A 21,176-nucleotide genomic window follows, 5' to 3' on the forward strand; every position below is an offset into this window, starting at 1 on the left:
ACTAAGCATGATTGTTATTTTAGTTTTATATTAACTATAGTAGGTATAACGTTAGCAAAACTGTTAAATAAACTAACTTAAAATCCTATGTTAATCATTTTGACGTTTTTTCAGTTGATGTTTCTTGTATTTCTATTTAGATATAGCGCCCTATCTAGCTAGAATAAAGCCACTCTCAAGCGCTGTACAGCACGTAGATATACAATTTATACAATCAATACAATCGTGATGAATTCACAGGAGCTGCTTTATCAGGCGCTAACTACTAGTCATATGTCACCTGGAATAAACACACGTGGGCATATTTTACTCAATGTAAACCTTTATTGATCCATGCAACTGTTTCATGTGAGGTTTCCTATATAGACACACGTGTTACAGTGAAATTAAAACAATGGTTCGAAACTATAGTTCTTTTATTATGAACGATCAATTCGCGCAGTTTAGTCTTATACAACATTACCAGAAATATATCCTGGTCATTTCTCACAATTTTTGTGTCGTCATTATTCGTCCAATCAGAAGTGAGCATTGCTTTAAAGAATAACCAGTCAGTGTTGGTTTGGGTTTTATCATATAAAACACAACACCTGAACAATACTAATAAAGAAAAAATGCGTTTTCCGAGAATACCCTGTATGCCACAAAGCAGGTAAGTGATGCTACTACATTTGTAAATACCCTGTTTTCCTGTCGCGATTGTAGAACTAAAACGGTACGGTTATACACGCTGATCACTATTACTGAACTTAAAGCGAACTACATCTGTGAACTATCCAAGTGTAAAAATCCAAACAATCAGATTAGATGTCTGTGAAAAACCGCTTGAACTGTCAGGCAAAATGTTAATGATTACAAAATCGCAGACAATATGTCCTGCTGGATATACAAACGAATTCCTTATTTGTCTTCTCTCTGTAATAGTTTTAAAATCTGAAAAACAATGCATGTGTTTGCAGCATTTACAGGAAATGCTCTTATGAATGTCACCAGAGTTCCCTTGAAGAACACTGGTAACCCCTCGGCCTTAAAGCTTTGTATCGCACAGTCCGTGATACTTCTGTATTGACCCACCATATCACCTTGGTAACGGCTCTTGATCACGTCAAACGGCATACCCACGCCCCAGTTAATGCACCCGGCACACCCTCCGCTGACACTATCGGCCACCAATCCCCGAGAGTCCGTCAGGCCCCGGTCCTGGAGAAAACGTTTCACTTGATGAAAGTTGACCATAAAAAGGCCTCCTAGGGGAACCTCGCGACAGATCATCAGCGATGCCCCCTTGTAAAACCCAACAAGACCCTGTTTTCGTTGTACGTGCAGCCCAACATCCAAAGGACCACGAAAGTACTTAGTTTTGCCACCTGAAAATAAAAAGCTGTGAAACTAAATTCATGCTTTAGGACATAAAGAAGTTCAGATATACAAAGCTATGAAACTAAATGCATGCTTTAGGACATAAAGAAGTTCAGATATACAAAGCTGTGAAACTAAATTCATGCTTTAGGACATAAAGAGTTCAAATATACAAAGCTGTGAAACTAAATTCATGCTTTAGGACATAAAAACGTTCAGATATACAAAGCTGTGAAACTAAATTCATGCTTTAGGACATAAAGAAGTTCAAATCATAATACAAAGAAATGTAAAGTTTTATCAATAACGTTCATTGAAGGTAAATTAATATCATCGAGCAATAATTTGAGCTGGATAATGGGTTTTTTTCACTTGTAATTAAATATCCCTATTTTGATACTAACAGGCTATATTATTCTGCCAATGCGATGATGCAGCTTGTGATTGGAGAACCACTTTGACGTAATCCACTGGAATGACAAACGTCATTTCCGCCAGACTGCCAATACACCCGGCGACATAGCGGTACCGGCTGTCGACGTCTGCTGTGTGGTGTCCTTGAGTTAACAGTTTCAACGCTGCATTGTTTACTCCCCAGAACACGGAGTTGGTGAAGATGACAGTACACAGTGGCCAGGAAAGTCCCCTCAGTAAGCCGTCAGACTGGAACACATCAATAGTAAGCTATACTATTGACATTCATTTGTCCTACCACGGCTCCTATTGCAATATGCTCGGTGGGACGGTTACTACATCTGTTCAGAGGAACATTATTGTGACGACATCAGTTAGATTTTAACATCACGGATATTACAGCATTAAGATTCCACGAACTAACGTTAGAGGGATAAATACATTGTACTCTATTAAAACGTAAACAGTAGAAGATTTCTGTTAATAAACCCTGTAAGGGTTCTAAAACACGCATTGTTTAAATAACAAACACAAAACCTCATTTCTTTCTTGTTTCTATATTTTCTTTCATGCTGTGAATGTCTTCAAAAAGATCAACTGCAGGGTTACATTTTCGTGATATCAATCGGATTCGATTGGACGTCATATCTAGATCTAGGCTTTATCAAAACAATATTTAGAAAGAGACTTACAAGTTTACTTCTGTAGATTCCGGAGAGGATGGCAGGGAGTCTGACATCTGACCTTGTCTGCTGAATGACCTGATAATAGAGAGTAAAATAGAGAGTACTTCAAGGAAACTGTCGAATGTTGCATTGGTAGTTCAAGTAAACTATCGAATGTTGCATTGGTAGTTCATAGAAACTATCGAATGTTGCATTGGTAATTCATCGAAACTATTGAATGTTGCATTGGTAGTTCAAGGAAATCATCGAAAGGGAGTACTTCAAGGTCGGGAAGCAAAGGAGTGTTCCCATTGAATTATCGAAAGTTACGAGAGTATTTCTCGGAAAATATCGAAAGGGAGTACTTCAAGGTCGGGAAGCGAAGGAGTGCTCACATTGAATTATCGAAAGTTAAGGGAGTATTTCTCGAACAGATCGAAAGGGAGTACTTCAAGGTCGGGAAGCAAAGGAGTGCTCCCATTGAATTATCGAAAGTCACGGGAGTACTTCTCGGAAAAGATCGAAAGGGAGTACTTCAAGGTCGGGAAGCAAAGGAGAGCTCCCATTGAATTATCGAAAGTTACAGGAGTACTTCTCGGAAAAGATCGAAAGGGAGTACTTCAAGGTCGGGAAGCGAAGGAGTGCTCCCATTGAATTATCGAAAGTTACGGGATTACTTCTCGGAAAAGCTCGAAAGGAAGTACTTCAAGGTCGGGAAGCAAAGGAGTGCTCCCATTGAATTATCGAAAGTTACAGGAGTACTTCTCGGTAAAGATCGAAAGGGAGTACTTCAAGGTCGGGAAGCAGTACTCCCGTTAGGATATCGAAAGTTTACGGGAGTACTCCATAGAATCTACCGAATGTTAAAGGAGTATCAATGGAAAGTTGAGAGAGTAAAAGCTCGTTTTACCTTAACCGTGTCGAACGGATAACCAACTAACACCACGGCTATACCTGTAACACAAAGTCAATAAAACTGTCTATTCCAAAATCTTTATTTATTTACACGAAAGAACAATGTAGATTATGGTGCTGTTAATTTTGATATGTGAAGTAGGAAATAAAACTTTACCATACTGTTAACACAAGTTTGAATAAAGAACTGAAAGTCGGCAAGACATCAGAACAAATGTGATGAATATTTGTAGTCTACTGAGAAGTATAATAGCAAAATAAAACGCTTCAACAAAACATCGACAAAATATACCACTGAGTCAGTACATGTGGACAAATATAACCACAACGTAAACATTCAACAACAAAATATACCACTGCGTCAGTACACGAGGACAAATATAACCACAATGTAAACATCTAACGACAAAATATGCCACTGAGTCAGTACATGTGGACAAATATAATCAAAACGTAAACATTCAACAACAAAATATGCCACTGAGTCAGTACATGTGGACAAATATAATCAAAACGTAAACATTCAACGACAAAATATACCACTGAGTCAGTACATGTGGACAAATATAACGACAACGTAAACATTCAACGACAAAATATACCAATGAGTCAGTACATGAGGAAAAATAAATAATCGCAACTTAAACATTCAACGACAAAATATATCACTGAGTCAGTACATGAGGACAAATATTACCACAACGTAAACATTTAACGACAAAATATACCAATGAGTCAGTACATGTGGACAAATATAACCACAACGTAAACATTCAACGACAAAATATACCAATGAGTCAGTACATGTGGACAAATATAACCACAACGTAAACATTCAACGACAAAATATACCAATGAGTCAGTACATGTGGACAAATATAACCACAACGTAAACATTCAACGACAAAATATACCAATGAGTCAGTACATGTGGACAAATATAACCACAACGTAAACATTCAACGACAAAATATACCAATGAGTCAGTACATGTGGACAAATATAACCACAACGTAAACATTCAACGACAAAATATACCACTGAGTCAGTACATGTGGACAAATATAACCACAACGTAAACATTCAACGACAAAATATACCAATGAGTCAGTACATGTGGACAAATATAACCACAACGTAAACATTCAACGACAAAATATACCAATGAGTCAGTACATGTGGACAAATATAACCACAACGTAAACATTCAACGACAAAATATACCAATGAGTCAGTACATGTGGACAAATATAACCACAACGTAAACATTCAACGACAAAATATACCAATGAGTCAGTACATGTGGACAAATATAACCACAACGTAAACATTCAACGACAAAATATACCAATGAGTCAGTACATGTGGACAAATATAACCACAACGTAAACATTCAACGACAAAATATACCAATGAGTCAGTACATGTGGACAAATATAACCACAACGTAAACATTCAACGACAAAATATACCAATGAGTCAGTACATGTGGACAAATATAACCACAACGTAAACATTCAACGACAAAATATACCACTGAGTCAGTACATGTGGACAAATATAACCACAACGTAAACATTCAACGACAAAATATACCAATGAGTCAGTACATGTGGACAAATATAACCACAACGTAAACATTCAACGACAAAATATACCAATGAGTCAGTACATGTGGACAAATATAACCACAACGTAAACATTCAACGACAAAATATACCAATGAGTCAGTACATGTGGACAAATATAACCACAACGTAAACATTCAACGACAAAATATACCAATGAGTCAGTACATGTGGACAAATATAACCACAACGTAAACATTCAACGACAAAATATACCAATGAGTCAGTACATGTGGACAAATATAACCACAACGTAAACATTCAACGACAAAATATACCAATGAGTCAGTACATGTGGACAAATATAACCACAACGTAAACATTCAACGACAAAATATACCAATGAGTCAGTACATGTGGACAAATATAACCACAACGTAAACATTCAACGACAAAATATACCAATGAGTCAGTACATGTGGACAAATATAACCACAACGTAAACATTCAACGACAAAATATACCAATGAGTCAGTACATGTGGACAAATATAACCACAACGTAAACATTCAACGACAAAATATACCACTGAGTCAGTACATGAGGAAAAATAAATAATCGCAACTTAAACATATCACTGAGTCAGTACATGAGGACAAATATTACCACAACGTAAACATTTAACGACAAAATATACCAATGAGTCAGTACATGTGGACAAATATAACCACAACGTAAACATTCAACGACAAAATATACCAATGAGTCAGTACATGTGGACAAATATAACCACAACGTAAACATTCAACGACAAAATATACCAATGAGTCAGTACATGTGGACAAATATAACCACAACGTAAACATTCAACGACAAAATATACCAATGAGTCAGTACATGTGGACAAATATAACCACAACGTAAACATTCAACGACAAAATATACCAATGAGTCAGTACATGTGGACAAATATAACCACAACGTAAACATTCAACGACAAAATATACCAATGAGTCAGTACATGTGGACAAATATAACCACAACGTAAACATTCAACGACAAAATATACCAATGAGTCAGTACATGTGGACAAATATAACCACAACGTAAACATTCAACGACAAAATATACCAATGAGTCAGTACATGTGGACAAATATAACCACAACGTAAACATTCAACGACAAAATATACCAATGAGTCAGTACATGTGGACAAATATAACCACAACGTAAACATTCAACGACAAAATATACCAATGAGTCAGTACATGTGGACAAATATAACCACAACGTAAACATTCAACGACAAAATATACCAATGAGTCAGTACATGTGGACAAATATAACCACAACGTAAACATTCAACGACAAAATATACCACTGAGTCAGTACATGTGGACAAATATAACCACAACGTAAACATTCAACGACAAAATATACCACTGAGTCAGTACATGAGGACAAATATAACCACAACGTAAACATTCAACGACAAAATATACCACCCTGTCAGTACATGAGGACAAATATAACCACAACGTAAACATTCAACGACAAAATATTCCACTGTGTCAGTACATGCGGACAAATATAACCACAACGTAAACATTCAACGACAAAATATACCAATGAGTCAGTACATGTGGAAAAATATAACCACAGCGTAAACATTCAACGACAAAATATACCACTGTGTCAGTACATACGGACAAATATAACCACAACGTAAACATTCAACGACAAAATATTCCACTGAATCAGTACATGAGGAAAAATAAATAATCGCAACTTAAACATTCAACGACAAAATATATCACAGAGTCAGTACATGAGGACAAATATAACCAAAACGTAAACATTCAACAACAAAATATACCACTGAGTCAGTACATGAGGACAAATATAACCACAACGTTAACATTCAACGACAAAATCTGAACTTAAAGTCAACTTGTAAAAAGCAACAGCAGAAATAATCACGACAAGAGGAAAGACATATGTTCACGAAAGGAACGACATCGTGATCCCCAGATGATCACGAAAGGAACGAGTTTTACATGGACCACGTTCGGTATCTGCATGACCTTCTATTCATTTCTGGAAGACAGGAAGGTCAACAATGACCTTTAACACGGTTAATAAGTCATAAATCATCAAAGACATTTAAATTTCACGAGTGAAGTATTTTAAAGATTGTGCATTGAAAATAATGAATGCTTTAAATGTGCCTTTTTGATTTATAAGTTAATTTGTCTAGATGTATACAGTCAGGAAGACTAGTAGACTTGAAGTAAAACTGCCATTAAACGCAGATCAATGTTCTCCTTTTGTCGCTAGAGTTGTTCAAAGATATTAAGTGTATCTTTAAGGCTGTTTAGAATGTACAATGTATGTGAAACCCTTTTATTATATGAATTCTAAAAATAAAAGAACTCAAAAGATCATAATTATGAGATAACGTGCAGATTGCCTGCCCCATTAGAGTACCTGCGGATTTTCTCTTACTTAAAGCTATTATACTCAATGAATACCAGGTTCACTTTCAACGTCTAGTACACATTACCTGTACTTATCTGCCTGTGTAACAATGTAAGACATCAAATCTTTCAATTAAGATGTCATTGTGAATTTTTGTACTTTCCATATCCCCTGTATCATTATTGAATTATTAAATAATATTATTTTATAATCTGATGTACCATGTCGACTCCTAGTACTTCATTCAGTACTCAACATAGAACCTACCACCTAGTACTTCATTCAGTACTCAGTATAGAACCTACCACCTAGTACTTCACTCAGTACTCAACATCGAACTTACCACCTAGTACTTCATTCAGTACTCAACATAGAACCTACCACCCAGTACTTCATTCAGTACTCAACATAGAACCTACCTACCACCTAGTACTTCATTCAGTACTCAACATAGAACCTACCACCCAGTACTTCATTCAGTACTCAACATAGAACCTACCTACCACCTAGTACTTCATTCAGTACTCAACATAGAACCTACCACCCAGTACTTCATTCAGTACTCAACATAGAACCTACCACCCAGTACTTCATTCAGTACTCAACATAGAACCTACCACCCAGTACTTCATTCAGTACTCAACATAGAACCTACCACCCAGTACTTCATTCAGTACTCAACATAGAACCTACCACCCAGTACTTCATTCAGTACTCAACATAGAACCTACCACCCAGTACTTCATTCAGTACTCAACATAGAACCTACCACCCAGTACTTCATTCAGTACTCAACATAGAACCTACCACCCAGTACTTCATTCAGTACTCAACATAGAACCTACCACCCAGTACTTCATTCAGTACTCAACATAGAACCTACCACCCAGTACTTCATTCAGTACTCAACATAGAACCTACCACCCAGTACTTCATTCAGTACTCAACATAGAACCTACCACCCAGTACTTCATTCAGTACTCAACATAGAACCTACCACCCAGTACTTCATTCAGTACTCAACATAAAACCTACCACCGAGTACTTCATTCAGTACTCAACATAGAACCTACCACCCAGTACTTCACTCAGTACTCAACATAGAACCTACTACCCAGTACTTCATTCAGTACTCAACATAGAACCTACCACCCAGTCCTTCACTCAGTACTCAACATAGAACCTACTACCCAGTACTTCACTCAGTACTCAACATAGAACCTACCACCCAGTCCTTCACTCAGTACTCAACATAGAACCTACTACCCAGTACTTCACTCAGTACTCAACATAGAACCTACTACCCAGTACTTCATTCAGTACTCAACATAGAGCCTACCACCCAGTTCTTCATTCAGTACTCAACATAGAACCTACCACCTATTACTTCATTCAGTACTCAACATAGAACCTACCACCCAGTACTTCATTCAGTACTCAACATAGAACCTACCTACCACCTATTACTTCATTCAGTACTCAACATAGAACCTACCACCTATCACTTCATTCAATACTCAACATAGAACCTACCACCTATTACTTCATTCAGTACTCAACATAGAACCTACCTACCACCTATTACTTCATTCAGTACTCAACATAGAACCTACCACCCAGTACTTCATTCAGTACTCAACATAGCACCGACCACCTAGTTCTCCATTCAGTATTCAACATAGAACCTACCACCTAGTACTTCATTCAGTACTCAACATAAAACCTACCACCTAGTACTTCATTCAGTACTCAACATAAAACCTACCACCTAGTACTTCATTCAGTACTCAACATAAAACCTACCACCCAGTACTTCATTCAGTACTCAAAATAGAACCTACTACCCAGTACTTCATTCAGTACTCAACATAGAACCTACCTACCACCTATTACTTCATTCAGTACTCAACATAGAACCTACCACCTATCACTTCATTCAGTACTCAACATAGAACCTACCTACCACCTATTACTTCATTCAGTACTCAACATAGAACCTACCACCTAGTGCTTCATTCAGTACTCAACATAGAACCTACCACCCAGTACTTCATTCAGTACTCAACATAGAACCTACCACCTACCGTATTTTGACGCATGTGTTGTAATGCTGCTTTTTGACTAAAGTTGTCGGTCAATTTCAATTAGATCGTGGCGAATAAAAAATATCCTTTCTACATATTAGATTTAATAATGAAGCACTTATCTTGCAACCTTTGTTCTATAACAGCTTAACTAACCATGGGATTAAAACAATTATGCAGCGACATTATTCAAATTGTAGTGCGACATATACAAGAAAGAAAACTCAGCTTTTCCTTGATAAATAGTAAAATCTTCCTCTTTTCTTATCCAATATAATTAAATTTAGAAGTTATTGTATCTAATTTTAAACCTGAAAAAACTGACGGCTTCCATCCTTATACAAAAGAAATGCAACAACGTCATTACAAAATACAATCAAACATTTTAAAAACGATGTAAGGAATACACTTAAATGTCTTTTAGTAAGACGATGCAGAAAATGTAACACAGAAAACATAAAGTCTGTTTCGATCTAATTATTGGTACTAAAGATCAAAAGAAAATCAATAGCCTAAATGCTTCAATACAAATGTTTACATACAGCGAACAAGGAAAGAGTGTCTATAAAACCCTTGTTTAACGTTACTAATGTATAGCTTTGACTACAACAGGTAACATATCTCTATCTAGTGTTTTACAGTAGACCAAGCACCTTGTAGCGTCAAATATCAACTAAAATATGACAAAATATATCTCAAATTAGAAAACCAAATTGGACAACGACAGGACGCAGAAATGAAAATGAACTGTGATGTGTATTTCATTGACAGTGTGTGTAGGCATACCCTTTTAGGGGGGGGGGNGGGGGCTGACGTGTATACTAATGACTCAAATAATCTCTGTGTATTGTGCAAATATTTCTATGTATCAATCATGTGACTCGACAACACGCTCTCACCATGATCCTTCCCTGTCGAGATTGTATACTAATATTGTCATCAAAGTAAACAGCTCATTAAATTAACAACCCGAGCCCTACCACTGATCAGGTCAAATTGGCGATAACACGCCTTACTGTTCTCTTGCATCATAAAAAGCATTACTTTGTCCTAAAACAGCTCTAATGGTATTCATGATCTTGATGTTTTCCTCATGGAGAACGTACCGGTTCTTATTTCTAATGACGTTGTTTAACGTTAATGTTGATTGTACGTGTGGCTTCTAACCACTTAAACATTTTCCATCATCTGCGGGTGCTTCTTTAATAAGTGTCTGTTTATCAAAGGTTAAATTAAGTCACTACTATTTACCTCCAACAGCTCCTGCTAGAAAGCCATGAAAGGAATTGTCTGCCATCTCTCAAGGACAACGTGCTTCGGAATGTTAAATGTTCCTCGGTCGATGGATTCTTTGGTGTAGAGACATTGAATTATGTGCGATTCTAATGATAATGCCACATGTTAATTGTTTGTTTAAGTTTAATTGCAAAATAGATATCAGGCCTAGAGAAGACTGCATTTAAATCAGACCATCCAATCAGGTATACTTGCCAGTTTTGTTCTTTACTTTCGTACGTATTTTATACCGTTAATCACTTAATACACGATTCACAATTCACTCTCTTTTTAAACACAGTCGCATTAGATCATATATTTCAGTGAGAGGCTTATTGAAATACTTGTTGCTGTAGATATTAAACCACTACTTACCTATCGGGTATCCGTCGGGTGGTAGTGCAAGTTCCCAAGAACTTGGTATATATACCTAGTTATAAAAAAGTATTGCGTCAGACCATTTTTGTTTCAATTTTCCTTTCTTTGTTTGATGTGATTAATGTTACTTCCCTGTGATGACTCTGACCTGTACCAGGTGCACGTATACTTACACCCGGTTACGTACAGGACATTCAGTAGATACCGACTCAGCATGGTGCTAGACCTGCGCACATTCTCTAAGTTCCCTAATTAAATAGCATTGCCCTCAGGGTATTCATACGAGCTTATGTTTTAGACAACAAACGGAATCTATACACTGAAATGGGATGAGAAATACAGATGACTTTGGATCAATGCTATAACCAATATGTAGTTGTTAAATTGGATGTAAAAAAGAAGTTAAAGGTTTGCATATATTTGATAAAAGTGTTATTATTGTCAACGGGGGTCTTGGAATTATCAGAGGAATTTAATCGACCAGCTCAGTGGTCTGGAGGTGATGTAAGCGTCCACATTAGGTGTACAAAATGCGTCACGTCATGTTCCCTGATCCAATAAAACCAGAACACGGCAAAAATTTAATATTTCTGAACAACACTTTTTTCAATAGATCATCAATTTTGAACATCAAATATCATTTATTGAATTAAAAAAACACATTGAAATTCCAAACGGTCTTTTCGAGGCAATTTTGTGCATTGTGATTAAGAATCACCGAGCTACATTGTAATGCATTAAGAACTCCCGGGGAGTATACTACAAACGCAAGAATGTCACCAATCCCCGGCAAAGTGGGAAAACTCGCATTATATCTAGAAACATGGTTTGCCAGGTTGGTTAATATGAAAAATGGAATGGAATTCACGTTACAACACCAGACTGGGCAAAACGTGTTCAAATTTAATTTCAATACATTTGTCATTTTGAGCAGATATCGTAACCTGGTTTTAGCTGGGTATAGATATGTCTGACTGATCAATCTTCCTACGAATCGACACCGTACAAATAACTAAAAAGGTTTTATTATATCTTGTGATATGGTATTTCTTTGTCGGTATGAGATCGATGTGTTTGATTACGCTCATTAGTGTAGTTTTGTTTTCTCTAAAGGAGTTCTCGATCTAAGGGCGTGACATTACTTGGATTTATATAGCGGGTGTCATCGATGAAGTAGATGACGCTTACCCTTCCGGAACATCTGGTCTTTTTCTCCTTGTAATATTTCAATCATCATATTGTGCCGTAGTGTTATCGATTTTGAGATCGAATTATGCTTTTGTTGACGCTTCGGTATTCTCCTGGTGTTTTTTAGTTGTGTTACATGAACTTCGGTACTAAAACATGTGTCATGGACTTTTATTAATAATAAAGTCGATATTATATTTTCAATTCGTTTCAAGAAAAACACACATTGGAAACGCAGTACGTTTTAATGTATAAATTATATAAACAATTGCTATGCCTAGAATGTGTCATCTACTGTCAAGGTACTGGAGTATTTGTGAGTATACTACAAACGTCACAGCGTTCACTGGAAACGCTCGGACACAAGTCACGGCACAGCCCCTGTAGAACACTCGGAGTCCTTCTGCCTTGTAGCTCTTGACTGCACAATCCAACGGCCCATTGTACTGGCCAAGCAGATCTGCTTGGTAACGGCTCTTAACGACATCAATCGGCATTATTGAGAACCAAGTTATACTTCCGGCACAGCCACCAGCAATGAAGTCCGCTATGAACCCCTTGGAGTCAGTCCAGCCCTTACTTTTCAGACCTTCACTGAAGGACTCATAGACAAGCAGAAAGAGTCCGTAAGACGGCACTTCTCGCCAAAACATGGCGCCGCCACCTTTGTATAATCCTGATAATCCCTTGGTTCTGTACACGTGCTTAGCGCATTGTATTGGTCCCTTGAAATAAGGATCCTTGCCTGGTGTGTGAACTGTAATGGGAAAAAAACTACTGTTAATTATCGACCATTTTTCTTGTTTGCAACAGTGTTAATACTAACAGCATGTACAGTAACAGTCCTGCAGGTGGGAGATCGGGAAAAGAATACACCTGCTGTTACCCACTGCATGTTTCGTAGGAGGCGACTAATATGGAAACCCCCTGCTGAATTGGGGATTTGCTTTGGTGTCCTCTATTTGGGGACACAAAAGCGACCAAAATAAATCTGCTGCACCCATTGCAATATTTGGGATCTTTATCTTTCTTTTTAGTTCTAAATACCTTTTATTTCCTAGCGCCTTGCTTGGCAACACCTCACTTTTGCCCTTAGTGTTGAGCGTTTGCTCAGGTGAGGAAGGCAATGGGTTCCGTCCCCAGGCCGGGACATACCAAAGTCTTAAAAATGGTAGTTGTTATTACCTACTTAACGTTCAACATTTAGGGGAATGGCAACAACTGGTTCATCCGTTGTCAGTATAATGTGACCGGGCGGATTGCTATGCTTGGTGCCTTCGTCATTGTATGTCAGTGAGATAGCACTTTAAAGTCGGCATCAGATCCGACCTATCACAAGGAGACAAGCACACACACACGCAAGCACGCATAAACTACACACATGGAGGCACAACCTTAAATGACCTTAGCTGTTAAATAGGACGTTATCCAAAATTAAACCAAACCAAACCAAATCAAGGTATTTTGAATATCATTCTTGATATTGCAATCAAAATGTATTGATTTCATATGCGAGTTTGATTTTAAAAAGATCGTTTTTGCTCATTGATGGGAAAACAACTTCAAAGAACAACGTACAAAGAGTGAAAACAAAGTATGTGCATAGTAAATAAGAACACTGGAAGGACCGCTCAATGTCTCTGTGGTTATACCTTTTGTTCCGTGTGTATCCGGAACAATCTGGGACTGCAAAACTACTTTGACATAATCAGTAGGTATGACAGGAATTAGTTGCGCAGCGCCCCCTACACATCCTGCCAGGTAAATATTGAGGTAGGATGACTTCTTAGTGTCCTTGTCTTTGTCGAGGAACTTCAGTGTGTTACCGTAGACGCCGAACAGGACGGAGTTAACAACGCCGTACGACATGAGTGGCCAGGACAGCCCTCGGAAGAATCCAGCAGTCTAGTCGGCAAAAGAAAACAGATCCTGTCGTAGTTCCTAACAGGGTCTAATTTATTCATATACGAAAACGTAAAAGAAAACTGTTTGTCAATTTCAACGTAAGAGTATCAAACAGCAACAACTCATGAGCACATCAACAAGACTTGCAAAAACAATCAAAAGTGGTGCCATGATCAATACCAACAAAAATATCCGAAATCTTACATAGTTGTCACCAATGACATTTTACGTGAGAGGAGATTGATGATATAGGCAGATTTTATGACACTGAGTTTTTCACATTAGCTAAGGTTTGAATGGCAATACTATTTTCATCAGTGTTTTTCCTAAGAATGTACATTCAGTTACTGGTTATAACTATACGGTTGCTTAGTTTCCTATCAGAAGTCTGAACACACATAATAATATCAACATTGAGTCAATGGTTCCAGCCAATGCTGTATCAGTGCTCACCAAGCCCTGCTTGAAAATGTTCGAAGCCATCGCCACAGTTCCCTTGAGCTGACTCCCATGTTGCGTCTGTAGTTTTACCTGATGTGAGAGAAATGAAGCTTCTTCTGAGATTACGTAAATGAGCCAGTACATGTACTACAATCAGATCATTATTTTGTGACATATATCACAGGTACTAAGTGATGGCTATTTCTAAACTACATTACAAGTAACAAATTAAAATAAACATACATAACAAGTACTAAATCATTTTGATCTACATACCATTACTAAGTTATTTATGTACTACATAACAAGTACTATGAGGTGAATATTCTGACCTACATAACAAGTACTATGAGGTGAATATTCTGACCTACATAACAAGTACTACGAGGGGGACATTTCTGACCTACATAACAAGTACTATGAGGGGGACATTTCTGACCTACATAACAAGTACTATGAGGTGGATATTTCTGACCTACGAGGTGAATATTTCTGACCTACATAACAAGTGCTATAAGGTGAATATTTCTGACCTACATAACAAATACTATGAGGTGGATATTCTGACCTACATAACAAGTACTATGAGGTGAATATTCTGACCTACATAACAAGTACTATGAGGTGAATATTCTGACCTACATAACAAGTACTATGAGGGGGACATTTCTGACCTACATAACAAGTACTATGAGGGGGACATTTCTGACCTACATAACAAGTACTATGAGGGGGACATTTCTGACCTACATAACAAGTACTATGAGGGGGACATTTCTGACCTACATAACAAGTACTATGAGGGGGACATTTCTGACCTACATAACAAGTACTATGAGGGGGACATTTCTGACCTACATAACAAGTACTATGAGGGGGACATTTCTGACCTACATAACAAGTACTATGAGGTGAATATTTCTGACCTACGAGGTGAATATTTCTGACCTACATAACAAGTGCTATAAGGTGAATATTTCTGACCTACATAACAAATACTATGAGGTGGATATTCTGACCTACATAACAAGTACTATGAGGTGAATATTCTGACCTACATAACAAGTACTATGAGGTGAATATTCTGACCTACATAACAAGTACTATGAGGGGGACATTTCTGACCTACATAACAAGTACTATGAGGGGGACATTTCTGACCTACATAACAAGTACTATGAGGTGAATATTTCTGACCTACGAGGTGAATATTTCTGACCTACATAACAAGTGCTATAAGGTGAATATTTCTGACCTACATAACAAATACTATGAGGTGGATATTTCGGACCTACATTACAAGAGATATGAGGTGGATATTTCTGACCTACATAACAAGTACTAAGAGGGGGATATTTCAGGCCTACATAGCCAGTACTATGAGGTGGATATTTCTGACCTACATAACAAATACTATGAGGTGGATATTTCTGACCTGCATAACAAGTGATATGAGGTGAATATTCTGACCTACATAACAAGTACTATGAGGTGATTATTTCTGACCTACATAACAAGTACTACGAAGTACAGTAATGTACATATACCAAGAATGTACATCAACACTTAGATAACGTATCACAGTGTCTATTTTTCCTGAAATGAGTATATTAAACTATCTCTTCGTTAGAATACACCAAAATCAAGGGACTGACTTAAAATAAAATGTTGAAACAAGAAATATAACACAGAGAGGGACTGTCACTACACGCGCCTCACTCCGAAGTACGCAATCACAATAACCTCTTTTAATATATTCTCAAATTTCTGAGGAAGCCGAAAAGATATTGGTCACCACGATAACGCTTACATACATTCGTTTTAGTTAAGTTTCTTCACACAATATTCAGTTAACCTCAAATAGCTATTTCAATAGCAAACGAAAAATCAACCGTCCTTTTAAGCAATTTATCTTTGGGTTTTTTTAGGGGTTTTTTTTATATACAGTATCATAATGTACTAGAAATACAATATCATGTTATACTTTAAGTAATATATCATAATGCACTAGAAATACAATGTCATGTTATAACTCAAGTTATATATCATAATGTACTAGAAATACAATACCATGTTATAAGTCAAGTTACATGTATATACAGGATCATGATGTACTAGAAATACAATATCATGTTATAATTTATGTAACATATCATTTTGTACTAGAAATACAATTTCATGTTATCATTTAAGTTACATGTATACATCGTAATGTACTATAAATACAATATCAAGTCACAATATAAGTAATATATCATAATGTACCAGAAATACAACATCATGTTATAATTTAAGTAATATATCATAATGCACTAGAAATACAACATCATGTTATAATTTAAGTTACATGTATACATCACAATGTACCAGAAATACAACATCATGTTACAATATATAAGTAAAACATCATAATGTACTAGAAATACAATATCATGTTATAACTCAAGTTACATGTATATACAGTTTCATGATGTACTAGAAATACAATATCATGTTATAATATAAATAATATATCATTTTGTACTAGAAATACAATACCATGTTATAAGTCAAGTTACATGTATATACAGTATCATGATGTACTAGAAATACAATATCATGTTATAATATAAATAATATATCATTTTGTACTAGAAATACAATACCATGTTATAAGTCAAGTTACATGTATATACAGTATCATGATGTACTAGAAATACAATATCATGTTATAATTTAAGTGATATATCATTTTGTACTAGAAATACAATATCATGTTATAATTTAAGTAATATATCATAATGTACTAGAAATACAATATCATTTTTTGTTTGTTTTCATTACGTAGTAAACTCGTTATATTGTATAAAAACAGCGTTTTCATTTTGTAGTAAACAAGCAATATTGTATAATAACGTGTTTTTTTTTTAATCTTATTTTTATTAGGAACCATTAATCGCCATAATTTAAGCATATTATATATAGTGTATTGATTCACATTTAAAACGAAAAGGAAGTTAATAAAAGTAAATAATCAAAATAAAAGATTCAATCCGGAAACTAAAAGGTCCCGTGTTTACGTTAAGCAATTTATCTTATTATCTTTAGGGAAAGACAAAATCCGCAAACATATTTCACCTCACACTAAATATTAGGACCATGCAGACACTACAAAACCTAGAGTGCATGTAGTTTTCTAAAAGCTTTACAGCAGATGAACTCGTGCTCAAGTACAGTTTAAATACTGCGATCACAATGTGCACAGTAGGTACAGGTATACATTTCTATTAGGTTTCAGCTAGACAATCGATATAGTTTCCATGTCATACACTACAAACATGGTAGTATACCTCACAATGGCCGTTAACTGAATGGTCTATCGTACCTTTGCCGCAATGTCAAATGATGTATTTATTACCTTTGCCGTTATGTCATATGTTGTATTTATTTAGCTTACCTTTGTCGTATCAAAGGGATGTCCGACCAACAGACCTGCAGAACCTGCGAATTACAATTAAAGTGTTTATAATAACATAAATGATTCAATTTGCTGATGTGATATTTCCATGTATATTTCCTAATTCCGAAGCATTAACGAACATTCATTATATTCTTTATGGCCGCTCTTTACACATGATATAAAGGATTTTGCATTTTTTTTGTAATAAAGTTAACACTTATATGATGAATGATTATAATATATATTGATATACTGATATTGAACGATGCTTTACACCTCCGATAGCTCCCGCTATATAGTCGTTTATCAGGTGACTAGGCATGTCTCATATCCCAATAGTGTGCTGATTCTCAATATGTCTCCACTGCAAGTTTAAAACTGGGTCTGGACGGCTTTACTGGAAGTACTGGACAGACCACTGTATCTGCCTACCGGAAGTGCATGATATTGGTTTCCTCCATCTGTAGTGGCCGTATGACTTTCCTGTACAAGTATTGACGTTTGTTAATGATTTAATGATTCCAGTCATATATCAGGTGTGATTAATTATATGTTGCCTTTTAATTTCACCTAACAATGAGTCGATGACAATCAAAGAAGGATCATATACTGTGTTGTTACTACAAGGAACATGGGTGTTGTTAGAGGAATGGATTAGTAAAACCGCTCTGAGACAATTAAGAAATATTGCTCGGTATTGCCTATAAAAACAATTAGAAACATATCAAAATGTATAACGCTACATTTCACAACCTAACAGCAATTATTTGTATGCTGCTTTATAGAAACTGAATCATTGTTATGGCCATTTAGGAACATTAAGATATCTTAACAACCAGTTATATATATGTAGATAGTTTATGACTAATACTTGTACAGACAGCTTCACATTTCAGACCGACCGACCTAAAAACAGGACGTATTATACATGATAACTTCAGCAAGGGCAAAACACATCGTAAGACAACTACACGAGGACATTTATAAAGCTATTACAATCATTGCCATCAGCTTCAATGTCTCGTTCATTTGTCGCCTGTCCATTTATTATTTAAATATTATATTTTTATAATGGATGTAAATACACACATGTGATGCAAATGATTACATTTTATGAAAGTGTTTATTTTTCATTTTCGTCTTAGTAATCGCTAAAGAAATATTCTACAATATCAATTAACAACACTGTTACAGCTGGGACAGCTGGCATTTACATTATAACTGATGTCGGGTGAAATGATACCATTTATATATCGCCTTTGACGTAAAGGATACTTAAACCCGAGAGTATACAACCTGTCGCTAACAGCCTGATTGACACCGTGGCTTCGTAGATACAGGGCTTTGCTGCAAGTAAGTCTGAGACATAATTACTAGGCGTTCATGCTTTATTTTACCCATACCCACCAATGGGGAGAAATATGAGATGTACCGAAAGTCAGTCCGTCAAGTGATTAATCTATCTATTACTTCGTGATAAAGTTGTCTTAGGGAAGACAATAGGATTATAGACGGAACAGTATAATAGAAATTATCCAAAAAAAGCATTTTCCTTGAGGTCCAAGGACCATAGCTTGCATTGACATAAGGAGTGGGCGGCCTTTCTTCAATGTTCGTGCCGGCATAAACGCAAATCGGTTACATGCATACTCCACGACGCCCGCTAGGGCTTCTTGGTAAATTTGGTTGGAACCGATTTGCGTTCACATCGGCCTGACCACTGACAGATACTGTTCAATCCTTATAATTACATTTTAAATTGTATGGTTATTATTGATCTTAATTAAGATATTCCTTTATATTTTCGATATTAAAGTGTCTGCATCGTCAGTGCATACAAGACTCCTAGACGATTTTCTCTGATTGAGGTCGGAGGTCAATATGTAGATTGCAGTGGCCTATATTTGAGTCATGTCACATCACCCTCATAGATTGCCCATATATCGGTCTGATCAATGTTTATGCCGAAGAACGTAAATCGATGTATCCGTAGATTTTCTATACATTCAAAACCCGAAAAGAAGAAAATATATAATTGATAATAGATTGATTATAAAATTTACCTAAGTAATTTAATGCAATGTTCGTCGCCCTTTAATAAATAACCCCTTAGGTATAGTGAAGTAATGTGCACTCTGATTTACTATATATGTTCAGTGTAGATATGACCATCCACATACATGTATCTAACACGATTTTCTACGTTTTTGTGACCCATTTGTGCGAAAGCCTCGCTGACGATGAACTCTCGAGACAAGTCAACTTGACAAGAGAAGACTGACAGACCTTTCGTATGACCCCGCATCTCTTTGCAATTGGACATTTGTTTGTATACTGTGAGTGTTCATACACGGCGTCGTTGACTATAGTACAGTAGTAGTGTGTACACATAGTACATTGATGTACTTGTTTGTATGTGTTGATATGAGGCATTGGTTTCTATGCATTACTCGTACTTGCTTTAACATAACTACATACCTTTTGTCACCGTAGTTCCGCTGTCATCAGTATCATACCGTTAGCTGTTGTCCACACGGCTGACATGGCCTAGGTTAACATGGAACATAAACGAGGTCAAGCTTGTGTTTACTTAGCCGGGTATGATAGGTTAGCTCACTTCTTACCAAGGCCAGTAGGTAATCGCCTTCACTAGTATGGATACGACTGTACGTAGAGTCTTTGTTCAGTGATTGCTATATTTAGATTACCATTGGTTGGGTTGACTCGCTGTTATGGTGTACTTTGTGTAACTTCTGGTTATGATTCCCATAACGTATTACGGACTTACACTCCGTAGTATTGTTAGATGTAGTTGTGGTAAATTCCAGTAAAGGGGTGTGTGGATCCCAGTGCTTGCAATCGGGTAGACTAGCCCTAGTTCGATATGTTATGCTTGCGTTCAAGTTGTACTATAGTCGTACACAATTTAAGTGGTGTCCGTGTGTTATGCAGACGTTAAATTGGTGTTATACATGCGTTATATTGGTGTTATATTGTTGTTATACAGGCGTTATATTGGTGTTATACATGCGTTATATTGGTGTTATACATGCGTTATATTGGTGT

At 36.4% G+C, this 21,176-nt stretch overlaps 2 protein-coding genes across 2 annotated transcripts; both read right to left on the reverse strand.

Moving 5' to 3' along the window:
* Window positions 1–265: 265 nt before the first annotated feature.
* On the reverse strand, window positions 266–10,781 carry LOC110454637 (solute carrier family 25 member 45-like). Its single transcript, XM_021504258.1, has 6 exons — window positions 10,736–10,781; window positions 3,349–3,392; window positions 2,466–2,534; window positions 1,764–2,022; window positions 1,075–1,367; window positions 266–280 (listed from the first exon to the last, which is right to left on the reverse strand). Exons 1-6 carry the CDS (start codon window positions 10,779–10,781, stop codon window positions 266–268), a joined length of 726 nt encoding a protein of 241 aa, XP_021359933.1.
* A 1,772-nt stretch (window positions 10,782–12,553) lies between these two features.
* Window positions 12,554–20,799, reverse strand: LOC110454641 (solute carrier family 25 member 45-like). Its single transcript, XM_021504268.1, has 6 exons — window positions 20,589–20,799; window positions 18,387–18,593; window positions 18,108–18,151; window positions 14,684–14,761; window positions 13,978–14,230; window positions 12,554–13,082 (listed from the first exon to the last, which is right to left on the reverse strand). Exons 2-6 carry the CDS (start codon window positions 18,430–18,432, stop codon window positions 12,613–12,615), a joined length of 891 nt encoding a protein of 296 aa, XP_021359943.1. The 5' UTR covers window positions 18,433–18,593; window positions 20,589–20,799; the 3' UTR covers window positions 12,554–12,612.
* Between the last annotated feature and the right edge of the window lie 377 nt (window positions 20,800–21,176).

The sequence above is a fragment of the Mizuhopecten yessoensis genome, unplaced genomic scaffold, assembly GCF_002113885.1.
Source record: "Mizuhopecten yessoensis strain PY_sf001 unplaced genomic scaffold, ASM211388v2 scaffold7987, whole genome shotgun sequence".
Taxonomy (NCBI): domain Eukaryota; kingdom Metazoa; phylum Mollusca; class Bivalvia; order Pectinida; family Pectinidae; genus Mizuhopecten; species Mizuhopecten yessoensis.